At 46.1% G+C, this 19223-nt stretch overlaps 1 protein-coding gene across 1 annotated transcript; it reads left to right on the top strand.

Annotated features, from left to right (window-relative positions):
- The first annotated feature begins 832 nt into the window (after positions 1–832).
- Positions 833–18267, top strand: LOC119433982 (probable rRNA-processing protein EBP2). Its single transcript, XM_037701272.2, has 8 exons — positions 833–986; positions 3241–3327; positions 5017–5222; positions 6270–6483; positions 7548–7623; positions 8546–8645; positions 13537–13681; positions 18141–18267. Exons 1-8 carry the CDS (start codon positions 951–953, stop codon positions 18189–18191), a joined length of 915 nt encoding a protein of 304 aa, XP_037557200.1. The 5' UTR covers positions 833–950; the 3' UTR covers positions 18192–18267.
- The last annotated feature ends 956 nt before the right edge of the window (positions 18268–19223 follow it).

Here is a 19223-nt window from a genome sequence, read left to right as displayed (position 1 = left end):
GTGGCGGTAACACTGAGACTATTCCCCATTATTCCCCACTGATATATTGTAAATAAAATGGAAAAATAGCGGCGGAAAGAACGCAAATTACGCAACAACGACGGTGCGTCGAGCCTGGTCGAGCAGACGACAGCCCGCGAGCTTGCCTCAGCCAATGAGCGCTGCCGAAACAGCCGGAGCCAACGTTTATTGGCCGGAGATTCAGAATAAGGCGATGGCAGCGCCGCCACATTTTCCCCGTTTTTGCTTCACCCTCGGCGCTTGCTAAGGCGTCCGTTGGCCCCACTCCGCCATTCTAGTACCACGGCTGCTGGATAACAACCAAACGTTGGTTACCTTTTTTATATCCAGCGGCCGTGCTAGTACACTCTAACCTTGTATGAACCTTTCTTGTTCCCATATCGACAGAGCGCTGTGTAAGCTTGTGCATAGCCTCCTAGCCTCGAGGAGGTTATGGTCAAGCTTGTGCCACCACACGCCAAACTTTTCTTGGTAACAACCTACCATGCGATCTACGGACACGGCACGCGTCACCCAATCTTGAAGGCCACGCTGCGCTACAGAAACTTAAACAACGCTAGCTAGCTGTATATCTAGAAAATGCTTCAAATAATATTAATTAGCAGTAAATATAATGTGAAAATTTGTTTCTATCAATAAAATATTGCTAAAGATTTTATCTTTTAAGTGGCTTAAAACGTGGCAGGCAGCGCTACCGTGGCTGCTCCAAAAACTTGTTTGGCGTATGGTGATGCTAGCTTACGTAGCGCTGTCAAGAAAGGCCTAAAGTTCGTATGTTTAAGGTGGTTGCGGCAGCCGCGTGCACCGTGCAGTTGACTTGTGTAGTACGGTGTGTACGTGGTGTGTACAGCGAACGTTCTTATTGTGCGACTTATATTTCGTGCTGCAGGTGATTTTTATGTGCCGTTCCTAACTCGCCAAAAGACAAAATGTCCGATTCGGAGTCGCTCGACTCAGATGAAGAGGTAAGCACGTTCTTTATTTTTTGTGTTGCTGTCGGCCGCTCACAACACGTGCGCAAGCTTAGCCCGCTGCCCAAATGCTTTCCACGAACAATTTTCTGAAAGTGTGATTGATTACTGCGTAGCATTAAAATAGTTGTTTTGAACAGAGGCTGTGTAGATCTACAGCTGCGCATAACGTCGCTGGTTTGTCCTGGCCGCTTAGTGTGTGAGCACCTGTGTACTCGAGTTGAAAGAATCCCAAGTGAACAGCAAAATTGAACCAAAGCCCTCCTCTACAGCAACATTAGGTTAGCTGTCTAGAGTGCTATAGGTTTGTTATGTAACTTAAAGAAAGTGTAACCTCGCAAGAAACACTCCATTTAAAATACGGTGTGCAAGTAAATGTGGCTCGCGGGTTCGTGTGGATTGCCTTGAGCTCTAGCACTATGCCTCAAACCTTTCTTCGTTCAGCAGCACAGCATTCCATCTTCCTAGGTAGAAGCCCCCTTAACTTTTGCCTAAAGAGATGGAATGCTGTACAGTAGGGAGCAAAATTAGTTGGAACGCCGATGGTGCCGTGAAATTATTTACAGCGGTAGCTGTTATGGGCTCTAACCTCTAGTCCTTTTGATGACCACCGGTGGCCTTCGCAGGAATACCAAAGTGCTTTGCGAGTTCGTGATGAAATGAAGAAAGAAAAAAAATGAAGGGGGGTGCCCAAGCAGACATAAACCTCGGTCCCACAGAGTAGTTTTACCTCTCAGCTACTCTGCTCATACTACAGGCGAGAAAAATATTGCGCCTGAAGTCAACCAGTGTGGCCATTGACGATTTGGGCTTGTTCATAGTTCATGATGTTCTAGAGAAACATCATGAACATATAGAGCACACGCAGGAACAGCAACATGTGAAGACACAAAACGACACACGCAGTGCTACTTTCAACAACATTCTTTATTTTTCAGAAGGACTGCACTTATACCATGCTTTTCAATGCATGTGCCGTATCGACAGAGGTACACAGAAAAGAGAAATAGCATGACTGCGATGAAGGGATTCAGATTGAACCATGTCCTGACATAGAAGTTCGCCCATCTGCTGAGACTCCAGTTCTTTGAATCACAAGGCCACTGGTGATTTGCTAATGAACGAGGCTGCAAAAGCGGCAATGCGTTATGCTAATCAACCGAGTCGCCTCTGACTTATGCGGCTTGCCTAAAAACGTGGTTCTTTCAAACAGAAGATGACGGGCATGTGTCTCGCAGTGCAACGACAAGAAACCCTCAGAAACCACTTTGCATACCTTGTTGACGTATTTGCACAGCCGATCATTAATGCATAATTCTGTCCGACCAATATACGACTTACCACACGACAAAGGAATGCAAGCATAACTTTGTGTCTCTCTATTTTGTTCCTTTTTCTCGACGGAAATATTATTGGTCGTCCTGTCATAGATCAGTCTTCAACGATTTATTCGAACTGACATCAGGCAAAACAGTGCAAGACTTATTGTGCGCCTAATGTTGCACCAGCTATTGTGCCCCTGCATTGCAATATGTGCAAGCCTGCATTTGTTTTTGTTTTTTTTTTTTGTTTTTTTTCGTCACAGTCGGGGCATGCTGGTGGAAATCAAGTAGTACAGGTTTCACCAATGCAATGTATTCAAGCGATCCGATAAGCTGGGCTAGAATAAAATCTTCAGTTTTTTACTGATGCCATGGACTTGTTAAACTTTCATTCGTGACTGTATACATGTTGCATTGCTTTAGGACAAAACCTCTACTGTCCACAAGTCCACATTGCCCCCCCCCCCTCCCTTCCTATATGTAGCTAATTTTATTTAGCTGCGTGGAAACACCAAGCACTTTATAAAATTTGGGGGGATAAGGGGGGGGGGGGGGACACTATTCTGAAGGTGCTAGTGTGGCAAAACAATCTCAGGCAATGCATTCCAGGGATATGATGTAATAGTTCAGCGGAAATCCGCTAGGTGGAGATAAGTAATTCGAGTCCCGGACCAGGACGAATTTTTCTTCAACTGCGAGGCTTTCTTTCGAGGAACCCAGTTGGGTTTCCATAGTAGCGAATTGCTACATTTGGGTGGAAGTCTCAGTTTCTCTTTAATTCCAGGGATATCAAGATTCATTTGGTGGTAAATAAATTAGTCTGTCCAACTGTTCTCACTACCAAAATATGTGATCCTGTTGTGCGACCATGGCATTGGCAAATTATTTTTTCTAATTCTGATCGTTCCATTACCTTTACTTTGCAGTTGCAAGAGAAACTAGCGAAGGGTGAATTGAAACCTGGACTTTATGCCATTGCTCCTCATGTCAAGAAAGAGTTCATCAACAACACGGTAAGGGAATCCTTTTTCTATTACGCTTTGCGACCCTTGAACCTCATTTAAGTGACACGATTGCACTTGCAGTGCAGTCTTGAGGTCACTAATGTGAAATGCTGTGCGACAGGTGGTGTCATATGTGCCTCTTCTGCAAGGAACAGTGTTTTATGTTCTATCCTTGAAACACCAGAAATTTTGACCCAGTGGTGTAGTGTTGCTAGACAAGACTGCCTACAACTTGTCACGAAACGCTTCCCATTAGCGAAGCCAGTGGCATTTTCTATAAATTAGTGTGCAGTATTTATGCAACCTGCTCAGCAATTTCGGTCATAGCCACCTGTGTTTTTACAGTGCCTTCACTGTGGTTCCAAATTGGAAGAGGGGGTGGCGTAGAGGGGGCCACTTCCTCGGGCATTTTGGGAAAGAGTAATGGTGTCAGTGCTAATGTTTGGAGACTATGTTTTATGCTTAAATGCTGTCCTCCTGGTTAGCTGAAATGGTAGAGCAACTGCCTCAGAAAGACGTTGGTCCCGGGTTCAACCCCCGAACCAGGGTGAATTTTTTTCTCCAACTGCGAAGCTTTATTTCACTGACACCATGCCCTCGTAGTTTTGCATACATCAGCACAGAAGTTTGTCTGCTAGTGTAGCTGCCAGGTTTCCCTCTCGTAATTCTTGTAGGAAGCGCTATGATGCCTTGTGGCATTGCCTTGAATTGTGTTTGTCACTTAGCAAGAAAGGTTTTAAATTTAACGAGTTATTGGTCATTTTAAGCACATAAGGCACCAATAAAATATTTCCAGCGAAAATTGAGTTTCATCACATTTCTTGGAACTTTCATAATCATGAAAACTGTACAGCTCCAGAAAAAATTGGTCAGTAAGTTTTCCCAAGTTTACAGCATGTGGACTGCATGCAAGAACTTTGCTATAGGAATGCCAGATATGAGAATCTCAACTATTTTATGTCTAGCGTACTTGAAAGCACCTCTCCAGACACTTGAAATATATGCCTGTTGTAAAACATCATGAAAACAATGGAAGAAGTCAACCGTTACGTGAAGACAAACTGACAAGGCACGGTCAAACTTGCAGCACGGGTCCAGTCAGAAGTGCGTGACTATGTTTACAGGATAATTTAAATACTTCAATTTAGCCTGTACTTTTGATTTTAGAGGCACTATCTTCAATGTGTACAATTGTGTACATAGTGCCTGAACGGGTTAAAACAACTTGGCCTTTTTGGAGCCTTTGTGACTTTTATATTGATGTAAATAGCCAGTAAATTTCCCTGGTGAAATTTCTCTAGTGACTTTGGCAGAGTTCATTACCTTGCCTACATTTTATTGCAAAGAGGTTACATGCGCCTCCATTTGGTGCTGTTTCTAAAAGGCATGCTGAAGAGTTTATTACTGAGCCATCTAGGTTCATCAAAATAACTTTTTGAGGCAAAGCACGACCTTGAGATGTGATACTGTTTTAGAACATAGGGAGTTGTTTTTCCTTTGCACATTCCATCTGTTGACGCACCACATCATCATTATCATCACTTAGCAACATTTCACTAAAGATAGAGAGTTTCGGGTCGTGCTCTGGTGGCTATCACTGGCCTGGACCTGGTGAGGTCAAATATGTTTTTCTGGTTCTTGTTGGTCTACTGCAAACACTCAGAGTGTTTTCTTGACCTCCCGACTTTGCAATTACAGGCAGCACTGAAGCAGAAGCTTGCCGAAATGGAGCTCGACTTGGACTGGGTCGAGACCCTTACCATGGTGAATGGCTTGGCACCCTTGACACCTGAGCTGTCGGAACAGTTTGGTGACATGGAGCTGCAGAAGAATCGCAAAGGCGGTCTGGTCAGGGGTGCCACCGAGGACGCCGTTCATCACGACTTCAAACGTGAAATGGCATTGTAAGGGTCCTGTCCTTTTTTCTTTCCAGTGTTTTTTTGGAGGTCTGGCATTTGTTCCACGTTGGGGCAACTTTTTCACGAGAGATTGCTTCCAGTAATGTAGAAACCGTGTTGCTTGGTACAGTGCTCCAGAAACGAAGCTTGACATATATATCAGCATAAATTTAAATGCAAACAAGTTGAAAATGACTAAAATGGTGGTCGCATTTTCGGGTTTGCCTGCAGCAGGTGCATTGATCATTTTTTTTTTTTCTTGTCCCAGTTTCAATCTATGCTGATTGTACAACCAGTCAAGCTTATTAACACCATTGCATGAGAAGTTGGCCAAGCATACAAGCACTCTGTGTAGGGCAGGTTTTGACATTGCAAATGAACACTGGGCCAATTTCCTGGCCTATGTTGGCCACTTCTTATTGACTCTCGGAAGTCATCTGCTGTGTGATATTCAACGTGCAAGTCATGTAATAGTTCAAACTCAAACAACTATTTTTGTAGATCAAACAGATTCAGCCATGTGGCTTGATTATTACTTGACCATGTTGACATGTTAGCTAGATCTGTCAACATCATTAAATGTAATCTCGCTGTTTGTCACTATAACGTAACTGCACCTCAGATTAAAGCCCCAGAATGCTGGTTTGACTTCGTGTATTTTTTCTCTTAATTGCATGTATCTTTATTTTACGTCAATAAGCCAATTGTACACTCAGTGTGTATGGTGCCGTTTAGGTCACATCAGTTAACAATGTTGCTTAATTAAGAAAGTCAGTTGTGTCCCTAGCAGTTTTGTTCTCTCGTCATTGCGTGTAATTTTTATTGTCATTTAGCTGAATCAACTTCTTTGTACTTAGAGGCACGAACCACATGGTGCACAGTTACTTTTGCCATGAGCAGCGACCTTTCTCTTCTGCTCTGTCTGGCTGTTGCACTGTCAGCTCATTCTGGGTCGTCTGCTACAGCCTCCCTTAGAGTGTTTGTGGTACTGTTTAGCTTAAGTCCTGTGGGAAGTTGTGACTGTGGATTGGACTCAGAGGCTTATTTTCGCAGCTACCGGCAGGCCCAGGCGGCGGTGCTGGAGGGCATTCCACGCCTCCACCAGCTGGGCGTTGTGACAAAGCGGCCAGAGGACTATTTTGCCCAGATGGCCAAGGCGGACACGCACATGACGAAGGTGCGCGAGAAGCTGCTTTCCAAAAAGGTGGCCCTGGAGCGCTCTGAGAAGGCCCGCAAGATGCGTGAGCTCAAGAAGTTTGGAAAGAAGGTGAGCAAAGCTGCCGTGCCGACCACCGCTGCAGCTCAGGCAACGTACTCGCATTTTTATTGTGTTAAATAATACACGTCGGGCCTGCTGGGACCAGAGGACAAGCCCGAATTATCAGATTTTCCAAATTAATAGGGGTCAAGTTAACGAGGTTTTACTGCGTATTGGACTCTGTTAAGTCTTTTTAAAAATTCCCTTTAGATTACAGTAAAATCTCGATATGTTCTCGTTACGTATGATTTCCCAGCGCCAACGTTCGCGATCGAAAACAAAAAATAACCCAATACAGTTGCACTTATTTTTGCACCAGTTCATACGTTCCTGGAAGGCATGATGTTTAGGCACGATCGTATGATATGTATCCGGCTGCTAGATGCCATGTAAACAAAAGAAAAAAAGGCAAGGTGCATGTGATCGAGAGCAGTAGCTGCCCGCCGCAATATTCGCCCACCCCTCTTACGTAAAAATGCCGGTGCACACTTAGTTCCTTATTCCGGTACCGGCAAATCTTTTCCTGGATCATTGCACGCTGCAGTCACAGCTATCGCCACAAACATATTGCAATAAGCATCTTCACCTATCTGTTTCACAGCATGTGGTGCTGTTGGAGCCATACTGCACGCTTTTAACAAGCGATAACCCAAATGTGACGCCGTTCCCTGCTGCAGACTGCAATCGTTTGATACGTTTTTCGGCCGCTAGATCTCATGCGAACAAGAAAAGGAGCGAGGTGCGCACAACCAAGAACAGTAGCCGTCCGTATCACGTTCAAGCGCCGGCGCACACTCAGTTTCTTATTCCGGTTTTAGCAAATCACCTCCCAGGTCGTTGCACGCCGCATTCGTATCTATTGCCGCCAACCCTATTGCGATAAGCATCTTCACCTATCTGTTTTATAGCATGTGGGGCGTAGCGCAACGGCACTGCAGCCGTTAGAAGCATACTGCATGCTTTTAGTAGGCGATAACACAAGCGCACCGCAGTTCCCTGCTGCAGGCAGCGCGAAGTTTTTAACCTCACTGGAGTGCTGTTTGATAGACACTTGGTGCTGGCATTGTTCACAGGTTCAAGTGGAGGTGTTGCAGCAGCGACAGAAAGAGAAGCGAGAAATGATGGAGAATCTGAAGAAGTTCAAGAAAGGTGAGTGAGCTCTTTTGCCGAGCTTGATCTCTTGGAAACCACTGCCCCTGTGGCAGCATGGCGAACATGGTTAGTGCGCCAAATCTACTTACCGACTCAAACAATGCTTGGTTGGTTGGTTTGCTCGCACTTGTTGTTCGCAGAGTTCACCAGTGTTGGTTGCAATGCCTAGTTTCTCAACTCGCTGTACTTGGCACTGATGGTTACCAGAATGATAGTTGTGCCTAGTTTTGCTTTATTTGCGAGGAGGCCCGCTGTTACATCTGCTGGACTTCCTTTTTCTTCATTTGTTTTTTACTCTTCCTTTTAATTTTTTTCACCGGCGTTAGTTTGGCAGGAGGGGAGGGTCTGTCGTAGCTACAGTGAAGTTAGGACTCTTCCGCATAGTCCTTGTCATGTCGACTGAGGCTCCATATGCGCACCTCAGCTTGGTGGCACCCGTGGAGGGCAGTGGTAGTGCCTCTGTGTGTGTTCATTGTGAAGCAACAAGTTAGCCATTGGATGCCTGGAATTTCTTTGTCGTGCTCACAAATTCATGATGTTAATCTTCACTGTTGAGGCGTTCTCAATACATACCAAAGATAGGAATTTCTTTGGGACATATGGAATCCGTCACTACACAGGTCATTTTGTTTGAGGCATTTGGCTGTACGGGATTTGATGTAAATTGTAAGATATGAAGTAGCTGTTCTCCTGAGAACATCGCAGATCAAACAGCGGCACTGCGAAATGCGGGAAGTGCAACTTCTATGACCGCACCAATTGTGTAGCGGCCGCAGCACTGCCTGCAAAGTATGAAATGGAGTACACAAGTAGGCAACCCTGTGCATTGTGTAGGTGTGATGGCAGATAAGCTTAGGCTTCAAGGATTTCTAAGTAGGTTGTTTGACGTCATGCCCTCATCTGATAATTATAATTTCAGGCCATGGCTCCCTGGATTTCCTGGAGAACAGCGGGAGACAGAAAGGTCAAAAGCCAGGGCCTAGCGGAAACCAGCCGGGACGAGGCAAGGGCCCCTCAAAGTGAGTCATCTGTCTAGGCATTCCTACCCTACAGCTTGAATTTTGCAAGGTATGGTCGGCAATCCAGCATGATGTGCTAGCCAAACTAGCACATGTTACAGAATAGGCAAGCTGCGTGTTTGTAAGCCAACAGGCAGAGTGCTGACAAGAAAAGAGCAGGTGACTACATTGGCACTTCTGTTCTTCGCTGTTCGTCGCTTCAGATAACAATCTTTGCTGAGAAATTTTTGGAATCTTGCCATTGAAAATATGTCAAATGCTGTAAACGGGCTTTTCCACATTATTAAGAGGAGACGCGGCAGCTGAACTGGTCAACTTGGTCAAAATTTTCTATTTGCGGGTTTACTTTTTTTTCCCGCTATCCTCGGACAAAAAAGTACTTTTTAGTGTGCTGTCATGAAAACTGCGAGAAAATGGGCGTCGGGAGGTGCAATCGCACCACGGATCGCGTGGCTTTCCGTTGGCGCAGCGCCGCCATCTTGACATCACTGTGTAAACAGGAGAGTTGGGAGCTTAAATAGCCACAGCGCCGTATTTCTGCATGCAAAAATAAAATCGATCACGAAAAGAGAAAGATTCGTTACTGCAGTCAAGTGGTGCATGCGGAACGCTCGTATTGGCTGACGTAGATTTGAATCACTGATGCGCTTGTGTGAAGTCACTTTTCTCGCTCTCTTACGGCGTTCTCTTTTCAACTGAAGCTGCTCCTCACTCCTTTCTGGACGCTTTATTTCGTAATAAAGCGGATTCCCATATGCAGCTGCTGTTGGCCAATAGCTGACCTCAATCAAGAAGGGTGTTTGGATCAGTGCGCTTCTTTCTACTCTTACAGTGTATGTTTACTAATGCAGTTTATTTAATTAATAAACAGGCTGAAACAAGCAAAAAAATCTGCTTTCAAATTTCTATAATAACTTCGTACTTCCGGAACAAGCCAACTGTCGTCTGCTCATGCTTGGCCACAGCCACCCACGTAGGAATTAAACTTTCGCCACCTGGCTTATCGGTGTCGTAGCCGTCAGGTCGACTAGCTTTGACTAGCTTTGAACACTCAACTAGCGCCGAACCACACGAAACTTAAGGTCAGATTGCACGCACGCTTGCCAGTGTGTGCTCACTCCTGGCTGCTTCTGTTTGACGCCTTGGCACACTTCGCTTCGTTATGAGTTATTGATAGTGCTTTAACATGCGCAAGTTGGGTGTGGCTACTATGTGTCGGTCAAGCTGATGCAGGACAAAGCTGGTCTGCACCATGTAGCACAGCGAGACGGGAGTAAATGTGTGCAAGCGTGCATTCAAGCCAAGTTGTGCTCGAAGCAAACGCTGCTGTTGCATGTAGCTGCGGTGTGCTACGTAGCGTAGAGACCGCCTCTGGGTGCCCGAGTCCACTGGCTCAGGGTGCCTTGATGTCCTCCTCTCCGGCGAACGAGGAGTACATCGGGACGCCCTAATTGGCTGAGCGCACTGCAGCTCGCTGAGGACAACCATGTTTGGCCTGTCGTAGGTGCCAAATCAGAAATAGTAGCGTCTATGTGAACACCCAAAATCAAATTTGAACTGCACGGCCACAATAAAGTTCAGTAGGCGGAGCGTTGTGGGCACGCCCCGCTCCGCTGTAGCCTTTGCAGTGCAAATTATTGAAGGAGTGGATGCATCACGAGTGGTGTGTTTGATTGCCAGTAACTCCGCTTCTGCTGAACGCACTGAAAAACTTTTTGAAATGTTTTTCTGAAATAGTGTAACATCAAATGCATTTCTCGACTTCAATAAAATGTGGTCCGGGGCCCCTTTTAACTAAAAACTTCATTGGTATGCCGTACAACACAACTTCACTAAATATTTTAGCTTCAGAGAGAAAATTAAGCACTTGATTCTATTCAACAGACATCCTCTTGGTAAATAAAAAAATATATTTTCCAGACCTTCATATACTAGAACAGCCGTATCAGACTACTGTATATCTTGATTTCTGTGTACCTAAGTTACTGATAGCTTGCTACATTCTTGTTATATGCAGTGCTAGGAGACTTCCGAGCATGCGCAGCATTGTGTTTTATCTTGCCAGAATTTGTAAGCATTAAATTTTGTGATAAATTTTCTATTCGATTTGACATTTGGCATTACTTTCTTGATTCGATTCGAAATCTACTAATTCAGTACTCGCATACCTCTAATAATTACAGTGAAATCTTGGTATAACGAACTTCAGGGGACCGCGGAAAAATGTTCGTTATTCTGAAAGGTCATTATGGTGAAAGCCCAAAAATGAACCATAACAATAGCATATCAGTAATGCAAACGTCCTACCTTTGCAACGGTACGTCCTTGAACTCGTTTCTCATAACAATGCACACCTGATCGTCAGACAAGGCACGTTTATTTTAAATAGTCCGTGATCGTTTTTTGACAGGTGCAGCACGAACAATTCTAGACCGTCCGCATTCTTATGCACTGCTTCCGTCGCTGTGCCGCTTTTCCCTATAAATAAGCGGAGTTTCCTCAAGTATTCCAATGCATCTGTGGCCGACACGAGCTCGTCGCGATCTTCGGGTGCTACCGTGACATAGTTGTCCATGTCATGGCTGCATTCCTCATAGTGAGTCTCTGTGCCCTGGACACTCTGCAGGATGTCATCAGTGGTAAGCTCTGCTGATGTCCACGTCGCCTCGTCACACTGGACATAGTCGTCAAATGTGGCTGAGGGATCGACGGCTAGCTGCTCGGCCACCTCGCTCCAGAGCTCGCTCGAACTGCCCTCCACTACCATCGCTTTGTGGTTGGCCATCTGTTCTCGTCAGGCCAGCCTTCTTCCAACAGTTTTGAATGGTGGTGGACGTGACGCTCCACCATGCGCCTATAATTATGCATTTCTGCAGCCTGTCAGACGTTGATGGCTGTCGAGTGCTGCAGACGCAGGTTGATGAGCAGCCGCTGAACAAGGCGCTTCTGGAAGTGCGATTTCACGCTCCTTATTATTCCTTGGTCCAGTGGCTGAAGTACTGATGTGCAGTTCGGCGGCAGGTACTCAGGACGCACATTCGTAAGCCGTGTGTTGACAATGTGCGCTGAGCAATTGTCAACAATCATCAAAATGTGCCGCCCCTCTTTCCTCATCTTTTCGTTTACCGTCCGCTGCCACTCGGAAAACAGCTCGTGGGTCATTCAGGCACGCTGATTCGCCCGATACTGGCACGGCAGCGACACTACATTCTTCATGCAGCGCGGCTTCGAAAACCTGCCGATCACTTGAGGCTTCAACTTTTCAGTGCCACCTGCATTGCAGCAATACATCACGGTGACTCGAAGCTTCGACTTTTTGCCGCCTTTGCACTGTTCTCCCTTAGAATGCATTGTCTTGTCTGGGAGCAGCTGATAAAAACAGGCCGTCTCGTCTGCATTGAAAACATCAGCCGCCGCGTGAGACTTGACCATTTCGTGGAAACTTTCCTCCCTCCACGTGGCTGCTGCAGCTTCACCTGCTGCCTTCTCCTCGCCAGACACAGTCTACCAGGTTGCGCCGTTTCGTTGGCGAAAACCGTGGAGCCAGCCAGAAGACGCTTCGAAGCTGGTGACCTCCAGAATTGCAGCGAACTGCCGAGACTTCTCCTGCAGCATTGGGCCTGACAAAGGCCATTCTGTACTCCCACGTGCAACATGGCGGATACAAGGAGGTCTTTCTCGTTCCGCACCATCTCGGGTTTTTGCGGGAGGCAAGTTGCAAGGCGTCCGCGCTCTTCGCGCTGCGTCATCTGCTAGCTTACAGCTTCGACTGCCGTCACGGATACACTGAAATCTAAGAATCCTCGCATTTCGGAATATGAGTTTGTAGTACTGAGGTGTTGTTAAGATGGCACAGAAATTAAATAACGATTGTTATTCTGAAGTTCGTAGTAGTGAAATATTTTTACATTGAAATTATAAGCAGTTGGCACGGGATTTCTTAAAAGTTCGTTAATCTGAAATGTTCGTTAATGTGGTGCTCGTTGTAACGAGGTTTGACTATACCATGGTGCTAAGCGACAATCTGCTTTTTCAACCGGGCAAAATCGTAAAAGAATCCATGTGCTACCTGTAATATCAATGGTAGTTGAACAGCTTCAGCACAAGATTTGTCTCTAGTAGTATTGATATGAAACTTTTGATGGTTAGAGGGACACTGAAGAGCAGCACTAGATAAATTTATATACCCGTGTCACATGGGAATTTCAAAAGCCTCCGAACAGGCTTGGCTCAACAGTGAAGTAGTTGAAACGGCTGTTGAGTCATTAGTGTATCGAGCTGACGGATGTTGGTGGAACTCGGTCGAAATTGTTAAAGGCCTTCGAGTGATGCCATGGGCACTTTTTGTCAACAGCGTGTTTACACTACCATGAATTATCAATTTATGTATTTAAAGATAAAGAACAGCAAGAAACTAGTTACCTTATAAAAATATTTGATTTTCTTGCAGCAGCAATGAACACCAGACCTACACCATAAAAAAAATGGAGAAAAAAGAACATTGTGGCCAGCAGTTGTATGTTTCCGGGGGTTCAAATAAATCAGACAACAATGTACACAAAATGCTGCGAATATATTACATTATTTTAGCATGAAGTTTTTTTACCCTACAGCAGGGAACATGCACTTTTTAGATATTTAGACTGATTTTCAGGGCTGATCACTTTTGGGGATGCAGAGTTGTCGCTTTGCAATGGTGACATCACAAGGGCTTGGTGTCACATTACTGCAGCATTTCAACTGCCATCAAGTTTGCCAAGTAGCAGCGATACAACTCCTTCGAGTCGACAGCCATTGAAAAGTGCCCATGTGACACGCGTGTGCATGCCTTTTCTGCTCTTGTCTAAAAACTCAAGTGATGTTGAATGCTTCTGTCTTGTTCTCATTCCAGGTCAGAGATGAAGCGACAATATAAAGACAAGAAATATGGCTATGGTGGGCAGCGCAAGCGCTCCAAGTTCAACACGGCAAAAAGCTCAGCCGATGTGGAGGGCTTCAGTAGAAAGAAGCACAACACAGCACCTGGCGCTGGCAAGGTATGTTTGCATTGCCTCTCTTTTACTGTTAGTGGGATTAGCCTGCTGTACAGTTGAATCTCGTTAATTCAAACTTTGAACTCATGCGGGTGGCCCGTTCAAAGTATGTGTATTTCAGTGCGCGAAAACACTTGGTTAATTCAAATGCGCAAGGGTGTGCAACAGTTAACTCGAACATATCGCACTGTCAGCCGTGCTCTCAGTAGCGTGCCAACTCGTGCGGCGGCACTTCCGACTTGGCACTGCAGCTGTGCGCCAGCTGCTACTCTTGTCTACCGTATTTTGGTGCGTATAAACCGCAAGACAAAATAGTAACAGTAAAGTGGGGGTGCTGTTTATATGTAAATTTTGTCTTGAGGTGCGCTTCATATTGGCGGAAATTTTGCCTAGAAGTGTGGCTTTATCACAGCACATGCCACATTGCTGTGAAGCCACCATTCCGGGACTCGTCACTCGTGTTAGTTCGGTGCACATGCGCTGTCTAACACAACACTGCACGTAAGTCCTCCATTTAGTAAGCTTCCTTTAATTTGAACAAATTTTCAAGCCCCTTCAAGTTCGAATTGTGATTCTACTATGTACTGTATTTACTCGATTGTAATGCACACCCAGTTATCTTATCTTTGTCCGAAATGGAAAATACAATGCCTGTGATTTTAACACGCACCATAATTTTTGTACTTAGAAGAAATAACAAACGCAACACCACTGGATGTTCACTTGCTAGTGGTGGGGCACGGGTAGTGGTGGGTAGGTAGTATTCTACCTTATGGATCCATTTGGAAGGTTTTTCTTCCTAGATTTTCCTACGAGATAATCACTTTGTTTTAGTGATTCATTTGTCTGGTCGACCTGGTTTCTTCAGCTTTCACTGATGTTGGCTCCCTGATTTGGAGGCTTGTTAGTTCTGACAACATTGTCGTGTGTGCTGGGCGGTGCAGTGTGTCATGCCAATCATTCTTGATGGGGTTGAGGGCCCAGTTGATTGCATATGTCTGCTTCGCGCTATCACCGCCGGTCATGCCTTCTTTTAAGGAGCGAGTGGCACCCATCGCAAGGGAGGCATTGCTGCCTCCCTACTGCTCATTCATTGCACAGTTCGTCATTTCTATGCTCACCTGCATAGGCTTCTGGGATGGTTGGTGAGGCTCATCTTGAGGAAGTGGCTGTAGTCGTGAACGTGTTGTTTTGCTCACTGTCTGAATTTTCACAGCGTGCTGGGGGCCTGATGTGTCTACCTGTTAGCTTGCCTGTTTGTATCTAATCTTGCCCTCGTGGCTGTCTTCTATGTCATTGTTACCTGTGCTACCTCGAGACTGTCTTGACGGTTGTCTGCTGCAGTTCCTCTGAGGTCTACTGGGCACATAGGCACAGCTTGATTTTCTAGCTGTTGTACTTTGTTCTGAAGCTTTTCTAATTTGTCTGCCACGCTGTTTACAGTCGCCGACCGTTTATTCGGACGCGGAAAATTCGGACATGCTCGTTTATTCGGACACCTTCGCGGCACCGCCACTCGTCCCATTGAAGTAATGTATAACGACGACCGATAGTTTGGACGCCCTACAGCGCGCCATTCGATTTTTCGGACTCCGGCGGCCTGGTCAGATGCGACGTCGAACGCCACGATACGGTCATGACAAGCTGGCTGCGATGTTTACATTTTGCTAGGTTGCCAGCACTGAAAGGGCGCGCTTGCTATGGTTGGATTGCTGGTGTCTAAATCCACGCAGCACCTACAAGTTACAGTTGCCGATCTCGAAGGCTGTACTTTTGTTGGCTGCACCTATTGGTGGTCGTGTTTCGCATTTAGCCAGTCAAGTATCCATTGACTGTATACCGCAGCCAAACAGCAGGCCATGCCAAGCCAGTGTGCTTGGAAGTTGGTGCTCGGCCTTTGCTTTGTCAGTTCTTACTTGACCTAGGCCTTGTCAACAGCTACCTTTCAAGTCTCGCTCTTTTGCTTTGTGTGTTTGGCCTGATTTGCTTGTTCGATCTCGTCCAGTCGTCGCGTAGTGCGAAATGGCTCAGACGCCTCCCGTGACATCTGCGCCGACGAGATGCGGCAATTACAAGACTCTGACAATGGCGAAGAAAGCAGCCATTATTCGTCAGGTGGAAAGCGGCCGACCTAAATGCGAAGTTGCTCGGGAGTTCTCCATTTCGAAGCAAGCCGTCTCCGATTACTTGAAGAACAAGGGGAAGATCCTGGAGGCAGCGGAAAAAGTGTCTGCGGGGAAGCAGAAAAATTTCCACGATGGCAGCCATCCTAAGCTGGAAGAGGCCGTGAACATGTGGCTGAGCGCCACTGTAGCTAAGCGGATACCTGTGTCTGTTGATCTGCTCAGACAAAAAGTAGTGATGCTGGCCCTGCGCATGGATATTACTGGATTCAAATTCAGTGATGGCTGGCTGCGGAATTTCAAAAAAAGGTACGACCTGGCATTTAAACGAATGTGTGGTGAGAGAGGGGCTGTCGACCTAACCCTTGTGTCGAACTACCGCGCAGACAAGCTGTGTGCACTGCTGTGCCAGTACTCTCCAAACAACATGCTCTTGTGTGTGGACCACGGCAAGAACTACGTTGTGGATGTGCTGTCTGCCTTCGGCATCCTGTCTGATGTCTGGAAGGCAGTGACGGCGGACACAATCCGCAACTGCTTTCACCGTGCAGGATTTGTCCTTGATGATGAGGACAGTGCCACAGGCCACGACCCCGCGGCTGAGCTGCCGCCTGACATGAACGTTATCGACAACCTCCGTGCCAGTCGGGTCGATATCCCCACTGTTACATTTGAACAGTTTGCTAACTTCGACAGTGCCGTCCTGCCCTGTGCCGAGTTGGATGATGAGATCATTCGTCAGGTTCTGGAGCCGCCGCAAGTGGACAGCGACTCTTATGACGACACACCGCCCACACCACAGCCATCGAGTGCGGACTTGGCGCCAGGCCTTGACGACGCTCTTCTCTGTCTATAGCGATAGCCGACATTGTCGGAAATACAGGCTGACCAGATCGCGCGTAAGCGTGCATCTGTACAGTTGTGCATTCACAATTTTTTCCGTCCACTGGGACCATAAAGGTACTTTTTTCTGGCGAATCCTTTTTTTGGGACTCTCGATTATTCAGATTTTCTGGCTGTTCCCGTCCAGTCCGAATAAACGGTCGGCGACTGTGTACTATGCACCATCGCCTGTATTTGGTGGCATTGGTTGCAGACGAAGTTGGTCGCCTTTCTGTCGACATATTGTCACAACCCTCTTTCTCAAGATAGGCCCATCACTTGCACTGGTCGCATTCCACCACGTCTCCCTCTCCCGTGTGACCCATCACTTGCATTGGTCGCATTCCACCATGTCTCCTCATTCCGAATCGGGCTTTCTCATACATTTCGCCACATTCAATTAATCAGGCACCCACACACGCTCGCGTCACTAGTGCCACCTCTTGCCAACAACAGCAATCACTGGTGCGAGCAGGTAGCAAGCAAGGAGCTAGCATCACCTGTAATCATCAGCTACTACTACTTGCAGCTGTGTGGGCACTCTGCATGTGGAACTGGCAGGCTAGGCCTAGCTATCACTGCACAGCCTCCAGATGGGTCAAGCCAGACACATCATCGCTACACACCAATGGATCTGGAGACTTTGCTGCTGATTGAACACAGCATGACCCGAACAGCACAGCACTTGCATTGCACAGCACGATCCATGTGCTGTTTTCATTTAATAAGGGTAGACCATAATGTACATTTTGATTCCTAGGTACCTAAGTTACCGCTAGCTTGCTACAGTCTTGTTATGCAATGCTAGCACACTTGGAAGCGTAGCATTGTGTTTTAAATGGGGTTTTATGTGCCAAAACCACGATCTGATTATGAGGCACGCCGTAGTGGGGTACTCAGGAATAGTTTGAACCACCTGGGGTTCTTTAATGTGCACCTAAATCTAAGCACACGGATGTTTTCGCATTTCGCGCTTACTGAAATGAGGCCGCCGTGGTCGGGATTTGATCCCTCGACCTCGTGCTTAGCAGCCCAACACCATAGCCACTAAGCAACCATGGCAGGTAGTACTGCATTTTAATTCTTGCACAAAATTTGTAAGCAATAAACTGTGATAAACATTCTGGTATTCGATTCTATATCATGGTTTTTTTTTCTTGATTCGATTGAATATTCTATTTGAAATCTGCTGTTTGTTATTCGCATACTCCTACAAAAAAAGCAGTATTCTTTGAACGGGAGAAATATTTTTTTTAACTTTGCTTTAAACAAGTTATCATGGCAAGCGAGCTCGCTAGCCGTCACAGCTTGTCAGATGCAGCTATGTTATCATTAGGTTCGACTGTATAGACAGCGCAAGCAGAAAGACTCCGGTCATAGCCAGTAGTGGTCAGTCACATGTCAGTGTTGGCATAGATTGCATTTCATGTAATGCACTATTTCTTTGTCTTTTGCAGAAGAAGCGTCTGGGGAAGTCAAGGAGGAAAAACACAAAAAGAAGGAACTGATTGTCATGTCATCGACTATTTGTATGTGCCTAAATAAGAGAAGAGAATGAGAGATAATAAACACTATGTACAGTTATCTTGTTTTGTTTAAACCAAACAATCAGCAAAATTATTGCTATGCAGTCGAACGCCTATACAACGAGCACCTCTACATTGAAATCACCTGTATGACGAAGGAATAATTCTGTCCCGGTTCTATGGTGAGTGGTGCGATGCTCGACCTTTACAATGAAGTTATCTGCATAAAGACTGATTTTGGAGGCCCCAAGCACTTTGCTACAAAGGCATTTGACTGTAATGGCCTTTAGCTCCCAATTGTTACACTTAATTCTCGCAGCTGCATTTTCATCCACCCTATGTCATCACCTGTGTCCTTGAGCATGCATTGTACCGTACTTTTGCATGTATAACCCGCACCGAAAATTCTAAAAAGTTAACCATAAAGCTGGGATGCAGGTTACACGTGAATTTTATTTAGAGGGGTGGTTTCACGGCGGCGCGTTGGCCGCTGCCGTCAAACCACAGCTTCAAGAGCATCGGGACAAGTCGCTCAAGCTCGGCGCGGCATTCGCGTCTCGCTGCTACCACTTCATTTGTTTAAAACGAGATAAAACGCATTTTGTGATGCACTCGAAACACAAGCGATAATAAAATGGATACGATTGGGGCGAGTGGAGGGTGCAACTAACACACACTGCACGCTCGACACGCACAGTCGCTGATCTTACTACGGCGTAGAGACGACAGCGCCAGGCTAAATGCTTTTGTGCACCCTCCAAAAATTCAGACTATCATTTACGATTGTGCTGCAACCATGGAAGAAACGGTTCTTGAAGATATTCACGCTATAACATGCGCATGTGAACACGTAGCTCCTAGCAGACGACGCGCGGCGCAATCTTCGCTCCGAGATTTACATGCTTCTTCGCCAGATATGCAGGCGCATGCAAATCTTGGAGGCCATAATGCGACCAGGCAAGTCTAAAAGTATACCGCATTGTGTATTGCTGCTTTGAGCCAAAAAACGCGTAT

The sequence above is a fragment of the Dermacentor silvarum genome, chromosome 11 (assembly GCF_013339745.2).
Source record: "Dermacentor silvarum isolate Dsil-2018 chromosome 11, BIME_Dsil_1.4, whole genome shotgun sequence".
Taxonomy (NCBI): Eukaryota; Metazoa; Arthropoda; class Arachnida; order Ixodida; family Ixodidae; genus Dermacentor; species Dermacentor silvarum.
This window is presented reverse-complemented; position numbering and strand designations above follow the sequence as displayed.